The sequence below is a fragment of the Globicephala melas genome, chromosome X (genome assembly GCF_963455315.2).
Source record: "Globicephala melas chromosome X, mGloMel1.2, whole genome shotgun sequence".
In the NCBI taxonomy this organism is placed as follows: domain Eukaryota; kingdom Metazoa; phylum Chordata; class Mammalia; order Artiodactyla; family Delphinidae; genus Globicephala; species Globicephala melas.
The window spans coordinates 15,057,605-15,079,137 of record NC_083335.1 but is presented as its reverse complement, the minus strand read 5'-3'; the positions used below and the strand labels follow the sequence as shown (position 1 = coordinate 15,079,137).

General features: G+C 38.7%; 1 protein-coding gene across 1 annotated transcript in view; it reads right to left on the bottom strand.

Moving 5' to 3' along the window:
- Positions 1-2,695: 2,695 nt before the first annotated feature.
- Positions 2,696-21,533, bottom strand: part of HPRT1 (hypoxanthine phosphoribosyltransferase 1) — a 32,114-nt gene continuing 13,276 nt past the window's right edge. The window contains exons 4-9 of the mRNA XM_030849087.2: positions 13,222-13,287; positions 9,891-9,908; positions 7,733-7,815; positions 4,147-4,193; positions 3,924-4,000; positions 2,696-3,407 (exon numbers count right to left, since the gene is read on the bottom strand). Of these exons, the coding sequence (XP_030704947.1) occupies positions 3,360-3,407; positions 3,924-4,000; positions 4,147-4,193; positions 7,733-7,815; positions 9,891-9,908; positions 13,222-13,287 (339 nt within the window). The 3' untranslated portion in view covers positions 2,696-3,359. The remainder of the gene's footprint in view (positions 3,408-3,923; positions 4,001-4,146; positions 4,194-7,732; positions 7,816-9,890; positions 9,909-13,221; positions 13,288-21,533) is intronic.

Genomic DNA, 21,533 nt, shown 5'->3' with positions numbered 1-21,533 from the left:
CACCGCCTACCAGGTAGGTGGTCCAGGGTCTGGCCCAGGCCTTCCTCTCCAGTCTCAGGGCCTGCCCCTTTCCTTGCTGGCTGACACTCTGGCCTTCCTTCTCTCCCTTCAACATCTCAGATGGCTTGTCACCATCTCAGTGCCTTTTGCATTTGCTGTTCCTACCATGAGAACTTTCTACTCCAGTGCTTCATGCGGCTGGTTTCTCTCCCATTCAATCGCAGCTCAACCATGAGCTTCCCTGGCCGCCTTATCTAACATATGACACCTACCCCTCATCCTCCAGTCCCCAGCACATTGCTGTTTTAGGTCCTTTACAACCTGCCACTATTGGAAATTATTTTGTTTACTGTCCCTTTCCCCAACTAGAATGAAATCTTCACGAAATCAGGAACCTTGCCCATCTTCCCCAGCACCTAGCACAGAGCGGATGCTCAGTGTATTTCTAGGATCTCAAATGCAGGGAAGGACATTAATTGATTAACTTTCCAAGCTAAAGAATTAAGGCAGTAGCCCAGGTTATCTATAAATCTTTTATACATGGAATTAAAATGGGGACCTAACTATATTTACAGGTATAATACATACAATATTCTAAGCATTCACAAAATGGGAACATATGAAGGGTTTGACACATGAATGTTCCAGGTTGCTAAGGTGTGCTTCTTCTTTAAGCATCAACATTCCCCTGGGTGGTAATACTCCTAAAACAGGGTCCACGTTGTCCTAGCTCCTAAAATCAAGCAAATGAAATTTCATTTTCCTTTCTTATGAACATCCCTATTTTAAGGGGTTGTAATGAAAGAGCAGCCCTGAGGGATTACTGGAGTGTGACATTTATGACCATTTGCGCCAATCCTCAATGACTACACGGCCCCAGAAGGCTACAGCTTTTTTCTTTTGAATACTTTTCCTCCACCTTGACAGACTGCTACCCTACAAATTACTGCTATTCCTGTCAGTATCTCCCCTCCCCTACCTTATAAACGGACTATATCTGATCTGTTGAAAATTGGTTAAAGAAATAAAATTGTTAGAACTGTATGCCCCAAAAGCAGGTTAAGTCAAGTCCGTCTGCACAATATTCTTAAAAGTGTGTGAGCTTCAGCAGGCCTTTCCTTCCTGGCTGTTACCTGGGTTTCTTGCTGGGTTTGTCAACCAGCTAAAACAGAACCACAAACTAAAGAGTCTGCACAAGTCAGAAGGGGAAATAGTTCAGCTTCTTCATGATATTGTACCAACAATCAGACCGATCTTGGTTTAATCCCTGACACTTACTAGCCATGTACCTATCTTCTCGAAACATTCATTTTTCTCAGCAGCGACTTACGTTTATGGAGCACTTGCTAAGCCCCAGGCCGCTGTCGTGTTGCACCTGTACTCTCCCATATAATGAATCCTTACAGTAAGCCTGTGAAGGAGACAGCATTATCCCCATGAATCAGTTGAGAAAACAGGTTCCAAAGTTAAGTAACTCAGTGTCACATAGCTAATAAGCAATGGTCAGGACAGTCTAACCCAGAACTCTTAGCTATTCATTCATTCAACAACCATCATCTGAGCTGCTACCACCTTTGAGGCACTAGGTATACACCTCAGTGAACAAGACAGATAAAAATTCTTGCCCTCCTTTATTTTATACATAGTAGCTTGAACCTCTTAATCTCCTCCCCTTATCATGCCCCTCCTCCCTTCCCTCTATACTACAATGAAATGAAGCAAGTCTTGCCCTCCTTATATGGAGCGTACATTCTAGAGGACATGAAAAGAAAAGACAAACAGTGAGCAACAAATACAAATGTAAATTATACTGCATGTTATTAGATTATACCACTCAAAATTGCCAACTGCCAACTATTTTGACCTACAAAAATGGTAATTTCATACGGTTCGACCTAAGAGAAGGTGGTAAGTGCAACTGAGAAGAGGGTGAGGAGGGTCCGCAGTCGGAGGCGGGGTGCAGTGGTGAGTAGGGTGGCCCGGGAGAGCCCAGTGAGGTGGCGTGCTGAGGAGAGGAAGCGGAGTTACCCTGGATGCTACACTCACACGGGGTAACGCCCACCTCAGCCTCAGAGGGCACCAAGATCAAATGAGATAACAAAAGGGAAAACTTTTTGTAAACTAGGAAGTTCTAGGACTATAGCAAATTATTATTTAGTATCATTTAAAGTTCCCTGTTTTGCTGCTGGGAATTACAGCAGACTTTGTAAGGCATAAATATAGCTGGATGGCCTGCAAGGTTACTAGTTCATACCTTACCTGGAGCAGAGAAGCAATGAAGAGTTTTGGCTTAAAACTTTTCTGCCTGCTCCCAGAAAACAAAAAGGTTTTGTTGTTGTTCTTTAGTCGATACAGTATTCTCTACCCAAAGAAGGTAACAGTGTATGTCTGAAAAACTGTTGAACTGCAGGTGAGGTTGCAATGGAAGCAATTTAACAGAATTCCAAGAGAGAGCCATGTTATTTTAGCATCAGAAAATGTAATAAACTATATATCATGTGTCTAAAATCTGAGGTCTCTGAAGTAGGTAAGAATCTCACTAGCTCCACCAACCCATTCTACCAGATAATCATTATTTGCTCTGCTTGGTAAAGATTACAATTAAACTAGCTACTGAAATTTAACAGACAAGGAAAAGGCAACCAACAGAAAACTACACTAGGTTAATTTGTAGAGAAATAACAGGTATGCATAGTTTCTTTTAAAGAGACAGCCTTTATTTTAAGGATTTTTACATTGAAGACTTCAAAAAGTGGTAGGTTTTTAGAACGTATTGACCTGTATTTAAAAGGAACTGTTGACAAAGATTCTCCAGAAATAATCTGAACAAGCGGGAAAATACAGTTAATACTACTGAAACCTACTAAAATAACTCCAGGACATATGGTTTATCCGACATAACAATACCTCTAAATGCTGTCACTGATATGAAACTGACTGCTGCTTTTCTAAACACACAGTGGTATAATTAACAATATTCAATCACTTCTGTTCTTTCCTGAATATATAAAAATTAAAATACCAATTAAAAAACTAATATATTCTCCTCTTTCAATGTTTCTTACAGATACAATTTCAATATTTTCATTCATTAGTGGTGTGGTTTAAGAGATTTTTCATTCACAAATCAAACAACAATCCATCCAAAGGGAACTGATACTCTATAGGCTCATAGTGCAAATAAAGAGTTAGGGAATGCAGCAACTGACCTTTCTAAAATACAGAACGGATAAAATTCTTAGAAGATACATGCAATAAGCTCTACTAAGCAGCTGGCCACAGAACTAGAACATCTGATAATTTTCCTGGTGACTTCAAGGGGACTCCAGATGTTTCCAAACTCAACTTGAACTCTCATCTTAGGCTTTGTATTTTGCTTTTCCAGTTTCGCTAATGACACAAACATGCTATAAAATAAAAATCCAGAGATTCACATTAGAAAAGTATACTGTGAAGTGAAAGGCGAGAACAGTACTTGGCATGTCTTCTATGAACAGTATTCTGCTGCAGGGGTTTTTACAAAACAAACGGCCTTCCTCATCTTCCTCACCCGCGTTCACAAACGCGTTCTCGGCACTCCTGCTTCCAGAGGAGGTGGTGGGTATTTGAAGGAGAGTGAATTAAAAGACTTAAACTAGTTCATTTCTCGCTTACTTATGATCACATCTATCATCTGAAATAATAATGGGACAGTTACTGTATATTAAACCTGTTCAACTGTTTAGCCAGCAAGATGTGTTACCCTAGCCTGGCCAAGTTACAGCTTTAAGGACGTCTGTACTTGACTACAGCTTTATGTGACTAATGGGAACCATCAGTCTGTTCAAATTATGAGGTGCTGGAAAGAGAAAACAATTCTTCCCTCTTATAAATTTTTATATGGGTTCTGAAAAATGAGAATGAGGAAAAGAAGCATTACTTACATTCAAATCCCTGAAGTATTCATTATAGTCAAGGGCATATCCTACAACAAACTTGTCTGGAATTTCAAATCCAACAACTAAAAAGAATCACATCATTTAGATACAGAAAACATCACTTTCAAATCTAATACGTGCAAACATTCTCTAAAGTGACTCTAAACCATTTCATATAAAACTTGTTGGGTTAAAGCTGGTTAAATGATTGACAAAGTATTTCACTTACAGTCTGGTCTATATCCAACACTTCGCGGGGTCCTTTTCACCAGCAAGCTGTTAATTATAAAATGTGACATGTGACACACGGAGACACTGCAGGGCATTACAAAAGAGAATATTCATGGTTTGCAACACGGTTTCATCTGCAGTTTAGAATACTATGGTCAGTTTTAACAAACCCAAAGAAACACTCTGAAATGGAGAGAGCTAAATCACAGGGCTCCCTGGGCAGGGGCAGCAATGAGTTCACACTATAGATGAGGCCCTCGACTGATCCTCACCTGGAACACGATGGACTGTTCTGAGAGCTGCCCCCTGACTACCCACATGCCCATCAAAGGGCAGCTACTTGGGGAGGATGAACGGGTGGGGAATGCCAACGAGCAAAGATGACAAGTAAAGGCTTTCAGTCCAAAATCCCTGGAAAACAATCCCTAAGCCACAAATGGTGTGGGAGAGGTGAGCATCACCTTTCAAGACTTCTAGTAAATAGCTTACAAAGAGGAATGTTAGCTTAAAAAAGAAGTAGCATGCTAAAGGAGCTAGTATTTGTTTTTGAGAGCAGAAACTGCAGGTAGGATGTGTCAACTCTAACGAAAGCTAATTTCATAATCCAAGTGCTGCCTGCTGAAATTTTTCAGCCATTAAAAAACCTGTAATGGTGCTCTGAAAGCCTTTACATATGATAAGGGCAGTCCCAATAAAACAAGATTTCATAACTTCCTAGATAAGTATATTAAAAGGACTGGAAAGGACCTAAAGTGATTCTCAACCTTCGCTGCACATTGGAATCATGTGGGAACATTAAAAAACTATATAAAACTCAGATACCCAGGCCATACCCCTCACCAATTACATCAGAATCGCTGGGGATGGGACACAGATGTAGGTTATGTTTTGTTTTTTAAACTCTCAGATGATACCAATGTGCAGCCAAAGTTGAGAAGCACTGGCCTAAGCCTTATCCTCCAAGGGATCGTAGTCCAGGCAAGTCCCTTGAGATTCTCCTTCCAGTAATTAGAGGACACACTTAGACTCGGGTTCCATTTAGAAAGAAAATAACAAACCAATCACAGCAAAACCCCTTCCATCTACCTGAACTCATTCAGGAACAATCCAAAAAAGGTATCATTAAACTCAGTGCAAGCTGTACTAAGAGTTCAGGGGAACTCGGCACCTCATATTCCTATAGATCTCAATGAATTATTTTGAAATAATTGCAGATTCATAGGAAGTAGCCAAGAAAAAAGCACAGGGAGCACCTGTGTGCCCTCTCTCCAGTTTCCTCCAGTGAACATGTCACGTAACTGTAGTAGATTACCACAACCAGGACATGGACATTGGTGGACTGACCTTATCCAAATGTCATCAGCTTTCTGTGCTCATACTTATGTGTGTGTAATTCTACGCAATCGTATCACACGTGTGGATTCGTGTAACCACCACCACAATCAGGATACAGAACTTTCCATCACACATGGCTTTCTCTTGCTACCTCTTTATTTATAGTCACAGCCACCCACCACGCCCTAACCCCTGGCAACCACTAATCTGTTCTCCATTTCTATCATTCTGTCACTTTAAGAAGGTTGTATAGGGGCTTCCCTGGTGGCGCAGTGGTTGAGAGTCTGCCTGTCGATGCAGGGGACACGGGTTCGTGCCCTGGTCCGGGAAGATCCCACATGCCGCAGAGCGGCTGGGCCCGTGAGCCATGGCCGCTGAGCCTGCGCATCTGGAGCCTGTGCTCTGCAACGGGAGAGGCCACAGCAGTGAGAGGCCCGTGCACCGCAAAAAAAAAAAAAAAAAGGTTGTATAAATGGGATCATACAGTATTTGCCCTTTTGAGATTGGCACAGTTCCGTTGAGTTCCTCCAGGTCGTGTGCATCAGCAGTTTGTTCCTTTTTAGTGCTGAGTAGGATTCCATGGTAGGGTGGACCACAGTTTGTTTAACCAGTCACCTACCAAAGGACATTTTGGCTCTTTCCAGTTTGGGGCTATTGCAAATGAAGCTGCCATGAACATTCACACACGGGTTTTTGAGCGGATGTAAGTTCTCATTTCTCTGGGAGAAATGCCCAGAGTGCAGCTGCTGGAGTTGTATGGCAGTTACAGGTTTAGTTTCTTAAGAAACTGCCAAACTGTTTTCCAAAGTGGCTGCAGCACTTGACATGCCTGTCAGTTAATGGTTTTTTAATTTTTAATTTAACTTTTAAGTTAAAAAGCTTTCTAGTCATTCTTAACCCTGCTTTGTACTTAATCTTTTTAGGTATAAAGCACAGATACACATACATTGCATAAATAGATACACAATATATCTGTGATATTAAATTTAATGGCAAGGAAGAGATTAGGAAAAGAAGGTTGAGAAACAACCCACTTGGGCCACAGCCCCATCACTAATGACCCTCACACCTCCAGCTACAGGAAGTATCTCTCTCATGAGGCAGTCTATCTCAGTTTCACAGCATACTCCAGGAAAGAGGCACACAAGAATACCTGGAGGAGTATATGCCACAGTAGGTTGACATTTAAAACCCTGAAAGCATGTAGAGAAATGAGCAAATGCACTGACTGGTCTGCAGGAAACTGCTTAGTGCCCTAGAATGCATCATTTCTACACTCTCATCATGCCTGTCCCAAATCCATTTAAAGTAAAAACTCACTGATGATACACTGGCACCAGCTATCAGAAAAGCCCCAAAGGACAAACTGCTGACACACGACTCAGTAGAAGGCTTAGTCTGATTCAAAGATGTTCGACAAATACTTTGATCCTTTAAAAGGGGTTTATAAAAACCAGTTAATCGTTTAGGAAATAAAAGTTAGATCACTATCTGACCCCTACATAAAATTGCAGATTGGTCAAAAATTTAAAAAAAAAAAGGAAAAAAAAACCCCAAAACATCCAGGGACGTCACCTGACAAAAAAAATAGTAAGGCATGAACTCTGAGCCAGGTTGCCTGGGTTCAAATTTTACCTCTATAGTGATCCAGCTCTGTGCCTCTGGATAATTCCCTATGCCTTGGTATCCCCATCTGTGAAGTGGGAATAATAGTCTACCTCTGAGTTGTTGGCGAGTGAAACTATAATTAGGGATAAACACAGGTAGAACTAATAAGCCAAACAGCACAGGTAGGACCAGGAAGTGAGGCTGGCTTAGAAGAAAGGAAGCAGATATTGTACATTTTCAACGTGGCTACAAAACAAGATGCATCACACAGGACCATTACATCACTCAATTCCAGGAGCTCAGGATCTCCAGGGCCCACTCCTTCCTACCACCTCCTAACCCGTCTTTGGGATCCTTGGTCTCAGTTTTGCAAAGAGGCCCCAAATCCTCTGCCATGCTACCCAGGACAACTTTGATATCATTATTAGATTGGGGAAAACCCAAAGAGTAATAACATTGGGCAATAAGGTGACTGCACTGAAAGGCTTTAACACACGACAAATTATTTACAAAGGACACTTACTGAGTCTTACTTGAGATTATATTACTTTTTGGAGATAAGAAAATTTACCCTTACAAAGAAGCAATTAATCTTTTTTCAAATGAAGAAAGTATCCTATGTCAAAATGTTATTTACATACCTTGCAACCTTGACCATCTTTGGATTATGCTGCTTGACCAAGGAAAGCAAGGTCTGCATTGTTTTGCCAGTGTCAATTATATCCTTTAAAAAAAGAAAAGACATTTAAATGGTAAATAAAACTATCGTACCTTTAAATTCAGTCATCATATAAACACAAAAAAACAAAATCCCATGTATAACTGGAATAATGCCATTTTTTTTTCGGTGCAGTGATTCTCACAATTCATACTGAGATATTCTGGAATCTGTAAGTCATCTGGCTCTCAGCAAGAAGTAGGAATGCCAGTCCTCAGGGCTGGATTTTATAGGCACCAAGAGATCAATGACAGCTAATTTAAGTATATATATGCAAGTATGTACACACATATTTTATTAGAGAGTTGTGGTGCTGCCCTTCATTATAAAAGATATTAGATTTTTTTTTATAAACTCAAGATCAGGATGCTCCAACTCTCGGATGCAGGTGGTTAAGAGACCACACCAAGAAACACTGCTTTATACCATCTTAAAAGTATCCAAAGTATTAAAGTTTTACCATATAGAATTACTTTACATGAAAGTGAATCTTAGCTATTTAGTCAAAAGTAAGACATTATTCAAAACAAACCTATCTCTAATTGGGAAAACATTTCTTAAACCATAACCCTAATGCTCTTCAATGAAAATATTCTCTACAGATGGTATAAAGCAGCGTTCACAAAGTGGGGCTGTAAGTCATCAGAAACATCAGGGCTGGGGATTTGTGAAAAATGCAGATTTCTGGGCTGTGGTAGACAGAATTCTGTTGGCCCCCAGGACTCCTGCCCCCTGGTGTACACACTCAGAATCATCCCCCACTCCCTGAGTGTGAGTGGGACTTGCGAAATGATGGGGTTGTCAGTAGGTTGTGTTACACAAGACAGCTGTAGCAGCCTGCAGAGAGATTCTGCTGGTTTTGAAGAAGTCAGCTGTCATATGAGAGGGCCATGTGCTAGGACATGAGGACAGCCTAGCAAGAAAATGGGGCCCTCAGTCCTGCAACCACAGGAACTCAGTTCTGCCAACAACCTGAATGAATTTGGAAGAGTACCATGAGTCACAGGTGAGATAGGAACCCCAGCCTTGATTCAGCCTGATGAGAGCTGGGGCAGAGGACCCGGCTACCCTGTATTCGAGTCCTGACACCTGAAAACTGAGATAATCAGTGTGTGTTGTTTTAAGCGGCTTAGTCTGTGGTAATTTGTTAGGCGGCATTACTGCAGACAAAATGAAGCAATCTGAAGTGGAATTAGTGAATCTGTATTTTAAAAAAAGCAACCAGTTCCCAGGGATACTCATGTACACAAACCCTGTGAAAAGAGTGTTATTTGTTTATTTTTTAATCTATGAGCTAAAGTTCCTAAAAACCTTGGTAACAACAAAAAATGAATCAGGGGTTACTGTTGCTCTTAAGCCTTACACCATTTTACATAAAAGAGTAAGAACTCATTCTACCGGTGGGAATATAAAGTACTTTGATGAGTAATTTGGCAACAATAGTAAAATTGAAAACGTACAAATTCGAAAACCCAGTCATTCCACTTCTAAGTGCCTGTATCCAGAGGGAACTCACACACATGCACACAGGACAACGCAAAAGGATGCTCTTAGCAGCCCTGTTGTAGTAAGAAAAATTGGAAGCAAACTCCCTATTTGTAGGGCAATAAATAGGTTGATTTGTACACTGAAATGCTATGAAGGATTTTAAGGTCAACTAACTCTATATGTTTCAACATGAATAACCTCAAAACCAATTTTAAGTGAGAATAACAAGCTGCAAGAGAGAATATATACAGTGTAGCACTATATAAATTATCAAAAAATATATTTTGTATATGGTTATATATATGCAATAGAAGCATAAAAAGCATGGATGGGAATGATATGTGTAACTTTAAAAGGAACAAAAAAATTTCAAGCCAAAAAGAGAGGGGTAAGAAATATGCCAAAATGTTTCCACTATCCGGTAAAAGTAAATTACTAAATATTTCTTAGAAAAAAAACAATCTCACTCCCTTATAACACAAGCCCACCATTAAAACTGATGAAAAGGAATTTCTTTCCCTGGGTTACCTTTAGGACTGTGCATACCAAGTTAGAAAATCATAAACACTATATTAAAAGTATGTAAAACTTACTTCAACAATCAAGACATTCTGGAAGAAAAAGAGAAATGAAAATCAGTACAATGAATCAGACAGTGTTTCCAATTATAATTCAAGTCACATCATAACAAACTCTAAGGATTTATCCAAATTCTTGCTTTAAGCTACTTTACTATATCAAACTCTGATTTAAACAAATGGGCCATCTGTTGGGATTTGGAACTCTTTAATATAAAATTTTCACTGCAATGGAATTTTTAAAAATAAAATTTGACCCATATGTTCATTTTTTAAGAGTTTTCATTACTTAAACGGAGGTCTAATCTTGGGAAAGTCACGAAATTTCTCTGGGCCTCAGTTTCCCATGTGGAAAATGAGGGACTTCAACTAATATGTGTATTCCAACTCTAACATTCAAAACTATAATTTGTACAATAACTCCAAAATCATGCATTTAACTTACCATATGGAATCCAATTCAAAATGCATTTTCTCAATAGGTTGAAATTGATCTGCATTTTCTGGATGTGTTCATATTCTTGGACTAAACTAAAAGATACCAATGCTTCCTCCCACCATAAACCCTTACCCCAATTTCTACCTCTCAGAATTTTATAGCTGTTAGAACGCTTAGAGAAAATACCATCTAACAATTACCTCCGAGGTAGAGAAGAGTCCTATATCTATTCCTGGGAATGAGGCAGCATTTCACATACTGGTTATAATCATTGTCACAAGAAAATTCATGTTATATTGCTTATTTGTAGTTCTCATTTCTCTATCACATACCTACAAGCATCAGAATTTTAATGTTCTATATACTCTTCTAAGTCAGTGGTTATCAAGGTAGGGCACACAAGATCCACTGGGTTGAAAGAAAAGAACTTTTTTTAAACCTCACCTTATGTAATCTATAATTTTATAACTGCATGCATTTTATAATGTACATTATATTACTACCATAGTTCATATGCAATTTACTCCTTTCCTCATATCACAACTAATTTCTCTCTTTTCAAAAGATATTGTAACCTAAATCTTTAGGAAAATTGAATATACAGTTGATGCTTGAACAACAAGGGGACTAGGGATACTGACCCTCCACACAGTTGAAAATCCACATATAACTTTACAGTCAGCCCTCCATATCCACAGTTCCTCCGTATTCACAGATACAACCAGCCACAGATCGTGTAGTAAGGATTTATTGAAAAAAATTTGGATATAAGTGGACCCACATAGGTCAAACCCATGTTGTTCAAGGGCCAACTGTAATCAATTAATGGACCAAATAATTGTTTCACTACCTACCATGTGGTTCTTTCTCAGCATTTTCTCTAACCCAGCTAGCACATCTGAAGGACATTTTCCCATCAGTGACTTTGGCTCACTGATGCAGCAATTTGCACCATGGGATGGAATTATAGTTTGAAAAGAGCACTGAATTATGAGACAAAGAAACTGGATTCTAGTCTTGCCTATAATACTAAGTAGCTGCAAAACCTTGTCTAAATCATAATCAAAGACTTTTACTACTATGAGGCTGAGAGATTAAATATTTGCCACACAAAATTATAGTATCCAGAGTATGATGTCATTAATGTTTAAAAAATAAAAGAATGAGAATTGCTACCATTACCGAGAGCTTATTTTACATCAAATAGCTACATCCTTACTTAATAAATGAAAAATATGAGGTTCAGAGGTCAAATGACTTGCCTAAAGTCATAAAAATAGTCAAGTGGTAGAGAATAGATTTGAAGAGGGGTTTTCAGGGTCCAAAGCCCATATTCTCAACCATAACTGGAAAAAAGGGGAAAACTATTCATATATATATGTATCTGCACACACACAGTATCCGCCAGAGATAAACTGAAATAGAACGTCTAAATAATCCATAATCTCACCACCAAGAAACAACTTCACCCAACTTCTGCATCTTGTTTTTTTCCCACAATAAATGTGCTTACTGTGACTATCATGAAAAGAAAGTTATTTTAGAAGCAGAGACCTTTTAAGATCACAGAGCTATGTAGTGGGACAGAGCCATTAGGTGGGAAAGGCAAGGTCAAATGGAATCACAGAGAGCTTTGAAGGCTAGGTCCCTTCCAGCACTAAAAACTGATTATAGGAGTAAGGGCTTCAAATGACTTCTAAATATGGGCAAAGCACGCTGAAAGGGAAGGAGGATAGGTCTGGCAGGAAGGGAAAAGAGTCAACAGATTATAATTTCTCCTTTGAAGTTTTCAAAAGATGTTGAGGAAGACAACATTAGTTTGGCACGACCCTGATATGGGACCATAGAATTTGACACAAGTGTTGCATGTTAAAGTCGCCTTACAGATACTCAGTGAAGTAAGCTATAAACATTAAAATCTAAAAACCAGAGGAAGAAAAGAGCTTTGGAGCCAGATAGACCTGCATTTAAATTCAAGCTCTACCACTTAACTGGCAGTGTGACTTTGGACAAGTCTTTCAACCTTGCTGAGTCTTAGTCTCCTGATCTGTAAAATGGGGATGATAATATCTACCTCAAGAGGATTCTTGTGAAGCTTTTATGAGATTATGCCTTTATATCTGGCACTGTGTCTATAAGCAAAAAAGTAACTGGCAGCTGCAAAAAAAAAGCATTCCATCATTTATCATTGGTTACTCAAAAATCATTTCAGTGTATCTGAAGAATAATATTGTAAATATTCAGGTATTTTAATAGCTCTATTATCTCAGCGAAATGTCTATGCTGGAAGAATTTTGATGTATTTTAAACTCTTTTTTGGGATTCCTTAAAATAACAGTATGTTATAACATACTAAGTGTTCTAACTACCAGAAACTGTTTTAAGAGCTCTACATGCATTATATCACTCAATCCTCTTAACTCACTGAGATGACTGCCAGTAGCATCATATGGGAGACGAGAGGTTAAATAACCTGCCCAAGATCACATAGCTACGAGGTACTGAGCCAGGCTTTGAATCAAAGCTCTCCAGCTCTAGAACCCACACTTTCAGTCACTACACTATACTGTTTCTCTATCTTTTAAGAAACTATGTGCTGTCTATTTTTAAAAAGAAGACTGTCTTTTCCCCCATATATTCCTTTGAAGGATCCCAAATTAGATTCCCAGAGAAGCATACCAGCAGTACTTGGCAACATAGACTTGACGTTTAATGTTGGATTTTGCTGCCTCTTTGCTATATGACCTAGAGAAAGATATCTAACTTAGGTTGTTTCCAAGGGTTAAATAACCCTTGTTTGAGTGCATAAATAACTATCTAAACTGTCTCTTGGTGATGGATTGAAAGCACAGTGTTACTAATTGACTTGGTATGGAATGTTTTTTTCTTCCCCTTCAAGATACATACCTTTCCAGTTAAAGTTGAGAGATCATCTCCACCAATTACTTTTATGTCACCTGTTGACTGGTCATTCTAGTTAAAAAAAAAAGATAAATATATATGTATATCTTTCCATGTATACACACACATTTCAAATTATCAAACGCGAACTAGAAGATTTAAGAAGTTAGCTATCTAATGTCATAGCATTATGATAGTCTAAATGATACAAACTGTAAGAATTATGTCTCTAGAAATGAATGACTAGGTAACTTTCAACTAGAGATTAGTAAAAATTAAGAAGTTCTAATTGGTCATTACTGATTTGATGCTTCAAAGAGTCCTAAAAATGGGGTACACCCATTTTTGAGTGGGCAGTATTACAGAGGCCACCCATCTTCAGTCTCAGTAATTTCTGAACCATGAAAGAAGTTATTAGCATGACAGGTGTCTGGTTCTGGCCCTGGACCATTCCCATGAGTCAATCAAGTTGTAGGGTCTCGTCTATATCACACTTGACTCCAAAGATATTTCCCTCAAAAGTCTAGCTCAGGCCCAGGTCATCTTCAGCACAGTCTGGGAAATCGGGTCTGATCAGTAGTCCTTTAAAGCATACCTCTTAGGCTCCCAGTTTTATGCTATCACAGAATCTAGTAGAAACCCTTAAAAGAGTTTCAAAAGGGAATGCTCCACACCCACTGTAGTTGGTGGTGATAATGATCATAATTTGCTGTGCTGGATTCAAGACAGAAAACTGGAGTGAAAGAGCAGGTGAATGAAACAGCTTAGACTTGCCCTACCAGAGAGCAAACCATACCAAAGCTGTGGCAATTACAATGGTGCTGTACCAGCACAGTAACAGACAAAGAGATCAAGGAACAGAATAGAGCCCAGAAACAGACCCAGAAATATATGAGGATTTAGTATATGATAAAGATGGTATTTCAGGTCAGTAGGAAAAAGATGAATTATTCAATAAATGGTGTTTCATCAACTAGTAATCCATTTGGGAAAAAAATAAAGTATGATCCCTACCTCACAGCATACACAAAAATAAATTCCAGATGGATTAAAATCTAAACGTAAAAAATAAAGCCATAAGCAAACCAGAAGAAAACGTAGAATATTTTCACATTCTCAGAAAGGTAAAAACTTAGGCATGACATGAACCTAAACTGAAAGAAAAGATCTGTAACGAGTATTTCTAGTATACATTGGGCTCCAACAATAAGAATCCAATAGAGAAATGGAGAATGAACACGAGTAGGTAATTCACAGAAAAGAATGTCATAACATATAAAATGATATCTGAGAAACAAATAAACAACATGATTCTACTGTTCACTCATTCACACTGGCAAAACTTAAGTCTGATGATATATATTTTGGCAAGAGTGACAGGAAACAAGCACCCTTGTTGGTGGTGAGAGTATAAATCAGTACACTGTCCTTTGAAAAATATATAGCCATACCTATTAAAATTGTAAACACGCATGCCATTTGCCCCAGCAATCCCACTTCCAGGAATCAAAGCTACAAAAACACAAGTGTGCAAAGGTACATACAAGGATGTTCACTGTATCAACTGTTATAAAAAACAAAAATTGGAGACAACCAGCATGTTTATTAACAGGGAGCTATTTAAATTAAGTTCATCCACACAATGTAATACTGTGGAGCTATTAAAAAGAATCTGATAGGGCTTCCCTGATGGCGCAGTGGTTGGGAGTCCGCCTGCCGATGCAGGGGACGTGGGTTCGTGCCCCACTCTGGGAGGATCCTGCGTGCGGTGGAGCGGCTGGGCCCGTGAGCCGTGGCCGCTAAGCCTGCGTGTCCGGAGCCTGTGCTCCGCGGCGGGAGGCGCCACGGCAATGAGAGGCCCGCGTATCGCAAAAAAAAAAAAAAAAAAAAAAAGAATCTGATAATCTATACACACTGACATGAACAATGGTAACTAAAAACACCAAGTTACAGAGCAATGTGTTGCCTACGGAACCATTTCTGTTCAGCATTTTTAAAAAGTTTCTAACTGCAATTACCTCTGAGTAGTGAGAAGGGATAAGAAGATTTTCTACTTTTATATATAGGCATACCTCAGATATTTCGGGTTTGGTTGCAGATCATCACAATAAAGTGAGTGTCACAATACAGCAAGTCACAGGAATTTTTTGGTTTCCCAGTGGACATAAAAGTTATGTTTGCACTGTACTGTAGTCTATTAAGCGTGCAACAGCATTATGTCTAAAAAAACAATGTACAATACCTTAATTTAAAAATACTTTATTGCTAAAAAGTGCTATTGTTTATATGTGTAATCTAAAAAAATGGTTCAAACGAACCTACTTACAAAACAGAAATAGAGTTACAGATGTAGAAAACAAACATGGTTACCAGGGGGAAAGGGGCGGAGATAAATTGGGAGATTGGGATTGACATACACACACTACTATATATAAAATAGATAACTAATAAGGACGTACTGTATGGCACAAAGAACTCTACTCAATATTCTGTAATAGCCTATATGGGAAAAGAATCTAAAAAAGAGTGGATATATGTATATGTAGGACTGATTCTCTTTGTTGTACAGCAAAAACTAACGCAACATTGTAAATCAACTATACTCCAATAAAAATTAATTTAAAAATAAAATAAAATAGTGACGTCAAATACTGTGGAGGATGCAGAGAAACTGGATCACTTATACTTTGTTTATGTGAATGTAGAATGGTACAGCCACTCTGGAAAACATTTCAGCAGTTTCTTTAAAAATAAAACATGAAACTATGGTAAAACCCCACCCCACCCCAAATAAATAAATAAATAGATAAAAAATAAAAATGCTAACCATCGGGCTTCCCTGGTGGCGCAGTGGTTGAGAGTCCGCCTGCCGATGCAGGGGACACGGGTTTGTGCCCCGGTCCGGGAAGATCCCACATGCCGCGGAGCTGTTGGGCCCGTAAGCCATGGCCGCTGAGCCTGTGCGCCCGGCGCCTGTGCTCCGCAACGGGAGAGGCCACAACAGTGAGAGGCCCGCGTACCGCAAAAACAAAAAAAAACAAAAAACAAAAAAAATGCTAACCATCATGTGAGCCTTCAGTGAGTCTTAATCTTTTTGTAATGGTAACATCAAAGATCACTAATCACAGATCACCATAACAAATATAATAATAATGAAAAAGTTTGACCTATTGCGAGAATTACCAAAATGTGACACAGAGACATAAAGAGAGCAAGTGCTGCTGGAAAAATGGCATCAATAGACTTGCTTGACCCAAAACTGCCACAAACCTTCAATTTATAAAAAATGCAGTATCTGCAAAGCACAATAAAGTGAAGTGCAATAGGGACTCCCCTGGTGGTCCAGTGGTTAAGAATCCATCTTGCCATGCAGAGGACACCTAGTTCGATCCCTGGTTGGGGAGCTAAGTTCCCACATGCCGCAGGGCAACTAAGCCCGTGTGCCACAACTACAGCGCCCATGCAGTGTGAAAGATCCTGCATGCCACAACTAAGACCTGACACAGCCAAAAAATAAATATTAAAAAAAATTACTTAAAAAAACGTGAAGCGCAATAAAACGTGGTGCGCCTGTACTTCTAATTTTGTCATACACTTCTATATATGTGTCTGTATTTTATGGAGTGTTATTTTTGAAAATCACAAATGGGCCAACAGTATACAGTGTTGCAAACTAAACGTAAGATACGTAAGTATGACTACCAGTATCAAAAAACTCTTGCATATTACTTCTCATCTTAAGGAAATTTCAGACACCTCTTATTCTAACTAACTTAAAACCTAGAGTTTCAAAGACAGAGAATTAATAGCAAAAAAAAAACAAAAAGAAACAACTGTATGAAACCTGAAGCTTTCAATGAGAGCGAATCACAGTAGTAAACGATTTACACAGTAAATCAAGTTAAATAGCGACATCTTCTGTATAAATTTGGTATTACAGTCGACTTCAATTGACCCTTTTTTACAGAGAAAAGGAGTAAAGATCTGAGAACTGAAAAGTATGGAAAAAACCCTGTGATCCAAAGGCGATGGTGATAGGGTAAGAGACAAGAGAACTCCAAGCACGCAAGACACTGCTGCTGCACTAGATCTAAAACTCCATATTTCCGTTCGCCCCAAGGGTTTTAGCTTCGAGGTTCCTTTTTCTGGAAACACAGCCACCTTTTAAATGAAGGGTAATACAGAAGATTCAGTTAAGAAAAATGTTACAGTCCACTGTGCTAGAATACAGGTATAAGTGCCCAAATTGCATACAAATGGCACCCATGAATCAATTACCCCACCAGAGGATTTTCCCTTGCTCCCTCCCTTCCTGTCTATGACAAGCTTCCCACTGTATCCCTGCTGCATTTCATTACTGAGTGACTCTTATGTGCTTCATCTTTAAGGAGATGATGGGACTGGCATGGGAGAGCCCGATATGTCCTTAACTCAGAATGTCACTGTCAACTACATAAAATCCCCAGAGAAGCTCTTTGGGTCTACCAAATACATACCCTCCGTGTCTGTGTTTCCATTTTATCTACCTTTTCTCGAGTCTACGTAAAAAAAAAGAGAAAGGAAATAGGAAGGAACTTTCTTATTTGTCTATCCCTAAAAATTTTGCAAACCTCCAGGTAGCAACAAGAACTGAAGCTTGGTATAGGAAAAGAGGAGAGAAAGCTGTGTGAAAACACGTTAATGAGTGGGCTGCAAAAGAACGGCTTGGAACAAACAGGTTGAGACCATAAGAAGAGAATGCAGAGAGGTTAATCACCAAAACTGGGCTCCCAAGAGGGTGAGACTAGGAGTATTACTGACGTAGGAAGTCCAGCCTTAGCACTTAGTGGCTTAGCGATATGTGCCTTCCTTTTTGCAGTGAACTTCAGATCATTCTTTAGGACCCTAGAATGGAGTTATGGGGAAACAACTGTTCCTTCTACATCCAGCTAGGTCCCAAGTCCACCACACTCAATCATATTTTCTCTTCACGTCATAATTTCAACCATCCTCTGTGTCCTTTAACTGGTCTCCTGTACCCTGATCAAATATCAACAAAAGTGAGAATATTAGAATCATGAACTTTTAGAGGTAGACTGCACCTCAGATGAAAAACGGCAGATATCCAATTTTCTAAAAATATATGCAGAAAATAATAAGTCTGGAAGGATATATGCCCAGGTAATAAGTCAATTTATTTACCTGTTATTTTAAACTTAAAATGTTGCTTTAAAGGAAAAAGAAGCTATTATCAGTTTTAAAAATGATGCTGATGAAGCAGGGCCCTTATAGATCATCTAATCCTGCACTATCCAATATAATAACCACTAACCACATTATTTAAAATTAAATAAAACTAAAAATTCAGGGACTTCCCTGGGGGTCCAGTGGTTACGAATCCGCTTCCACTGCAGAGGGCACGGGTTCAATCCCTGGTCAGGAAACTAAGATTCAACATGCCGCGCAGTGTGGCCCCAAAAAAAAACCCAGAGCCTCTGTTGCATGAGATATATTTCACAGCCTCACAGTCACATGTGGCTAGTGGCTCCGTACTAGACAACACAGACACAGAACATTTCCATCATCACAGAAAGTTCTGTTGGTCAGCATTGCTCTACACACATCAAAGATATCATTTAGTACAACAGGGTACCAGAAAAGATTGAAGTGTTAGTGCTGATATTTAATATCTGGTATTTTCAAGTACACTGTTTTCAAACCTTCAGAAGTTATTGCAACCTGTCTTCTTGTTTTTCATTCCATGTCTGGTTTGGGACTAGGATCTGATAAACATGTTCTATAGAACCACTCTTCATGGCCTAAAAGATAGTACCTTGCATACAACAGGTGGTAATATGTTTGCTGAGTGAATTAATCAATTTCCTTAATTTTAAAAAATTTGTTTATTTATTTATTTATTTATGGCTGTGTTGGGTCTTCGTTGCTGTGCGCGGGCTTTCTCTAGTTGTGGTGAGCAGGGGCTACTCTTCGTTGTGGTGCACGGGCCTCTCATTGTGTGGCTTCTCTTGTTGCAGAGCACGGGCTCTAGGCACACGGGCTTCAGTAGTTGTGGCACGCAGGCTTAGTAGTTGTGGCTCGCGGGCTCTAGAGCACAGGCTCGGTAGTTGTGGCCCACGGGCTTAGTTGCTCCACGGCATGTGGGATCTTTCCAGACCAGGGCTCGAACCCATGTCTCCTGCATTGGCAGGTGGATCCTTAACCACTGCGCCACCAGGAAACTCCCTCCTTAATTTTTTTTAAAAATAGAAGTTGTGGTTTCATGGGGCCAAACCTGACCAGTACCTTCATGTTCTACTAATCAGGGTGCTTACATAAAACCTAAGTTGTCCGACAAGGACTACATCACAGTGAAAATCCACAGGCAAGAGTTAGAAAGTATACTTTTGACTCTAGTTCTGTTAGTGTTTCCTTATACCATGGACAGTACACATCCCCATTCCTGCCAATTTAAACTGAACAAATTCTTTTCTCCATCCACGTCTATGGTCTTAGTTCAATAAGCAGGAGAAAGGCATAAATCACTTCACTTTCTTTATATAAATAGATAGATTTACAGAAGATAAGCTTTAGACTATCTAGTGTCAACATCAAAGTGGTACGTTTACATTTAACTTCAACTGTTCTGGAGAAAAAAGCATACCTTAAAGCCATTAACTAAATACATACAGAGAAAAGTGTCAGACCAAAAGCTACTGACCTCTTCTTAGACGAGACACTTTAAGAAACTACTCCAATATTTTCTGCATTTTTCTTCAACAAGCTCACTCAAAAAGTCAGTTTCTTACAAATAACAAATTGCTATAAAGTAATTTGTACCTTTGACATACTAAACAGATAGCCTAATCAAGCTACTAATCAAGTGACTTCCAAGATTAAGACTGAAACTTATAGCTTTCTGAACCTTGACCCTAACTGAGGAAAAATCCCATAACTGGCAAAATGAATTGTTTGCATGCAAAACTTCTGAAGAAATAATAGGAAGCCCATATTAGAGGATCCAAGTCAGTTAAAAGTTTTCCCAAATAAGACTCTCAGTTCTGCACAGAATTAAAGGCCTGTGTTCAAATTGAAGACCTGTATGATCCTGGGCAAGTCACTTAATCCCTCTGCCCCTCATTGTTCTCAAATGTACATGGAGATAATAATTCATAACTCAAAAGTTTTCTGCAAGATTTAAAATCCTAAGAAGAGGGACTTGCCTGGTGGTGCAGTGGTTAAGACTCTACACTCCCAATGCAGGGGGCCTGGGTTCGATCCCTGGACCAGGAACTAGATCCCACATGCATGCTGCAACTAAGGAGCCTGCCTGCTGCAACTAAAACCCGACACAACCAAATAAATAAATAAATAAATATTTTTAAAATAATAATAATGAAAAATAAATAAAATAAAATTCTAAGAAGAATTTCATTTTAACGTAAGCCATTTAGTCTGGACACACCATAAATCAGGTTAATTTCTCCTTTGCTTAGGGCCCACAAAAAATATTCCCACAAAAAATTTACTTGTTGGACAACTTTCCCTCTCGAGACTTCCTCATTTTTTTTTTAAATTAAACTATTTTAGTAAAAAAAAAATTCACTGCAAAATTGAACTCACAACAGAGAAAATACATTTGCACACTTATCAACTGTGTCTTTTTTTAATATCACAGAGCCTTAGGGATAGAAAAGTCATTGAATATATAGTACTACATTTTATTGTTCTAAGATGTATATTCACATTTTAATACCCCTGAAACTGACATATTACAATCAACAGCAACTTACAACAATAACTGACAGCGTCTTCTTTCTTAGCAGTACAAAAAATAGTGGTAAATCTTAAAATCAGTGCTAAGATTTAATGAAACATGGTATTTGGAATCCCCAGGCAATCTGTCAACTAGGCACTAAGCAAATAAAATTCTGCCTAGCTACTCTAAGTATGTAAACTATAATGTGAGTGTATATACACAGAGAGAAAATTCTTCAAAATATTAGAAATAAAAGTGGTAGTGGAATTTAGGGTGACTTAATTCCTTTATAACTTTCCATGGTTGTATGTTCTTTATAATAAACATGTATTTTTTAATCGGAAAAATACAATTTTCATTCTGAAGAAAAACTAGATGGGGTGTGTTAATATTATTATGGCTCTTTATATATTCTGGGAACATTTAATAGTTCATGGAGCATTTCTTTAGGATAAGTACAGAACAGTTAATGTTTAATTCACTGTTTCAAACTGGTCAAGATCAACATGTAAAACTGCATTAACATCAATGTTACTGATGCTGCAATTTTAAATTCCCATTTTATGATTATATCAAATTAAAT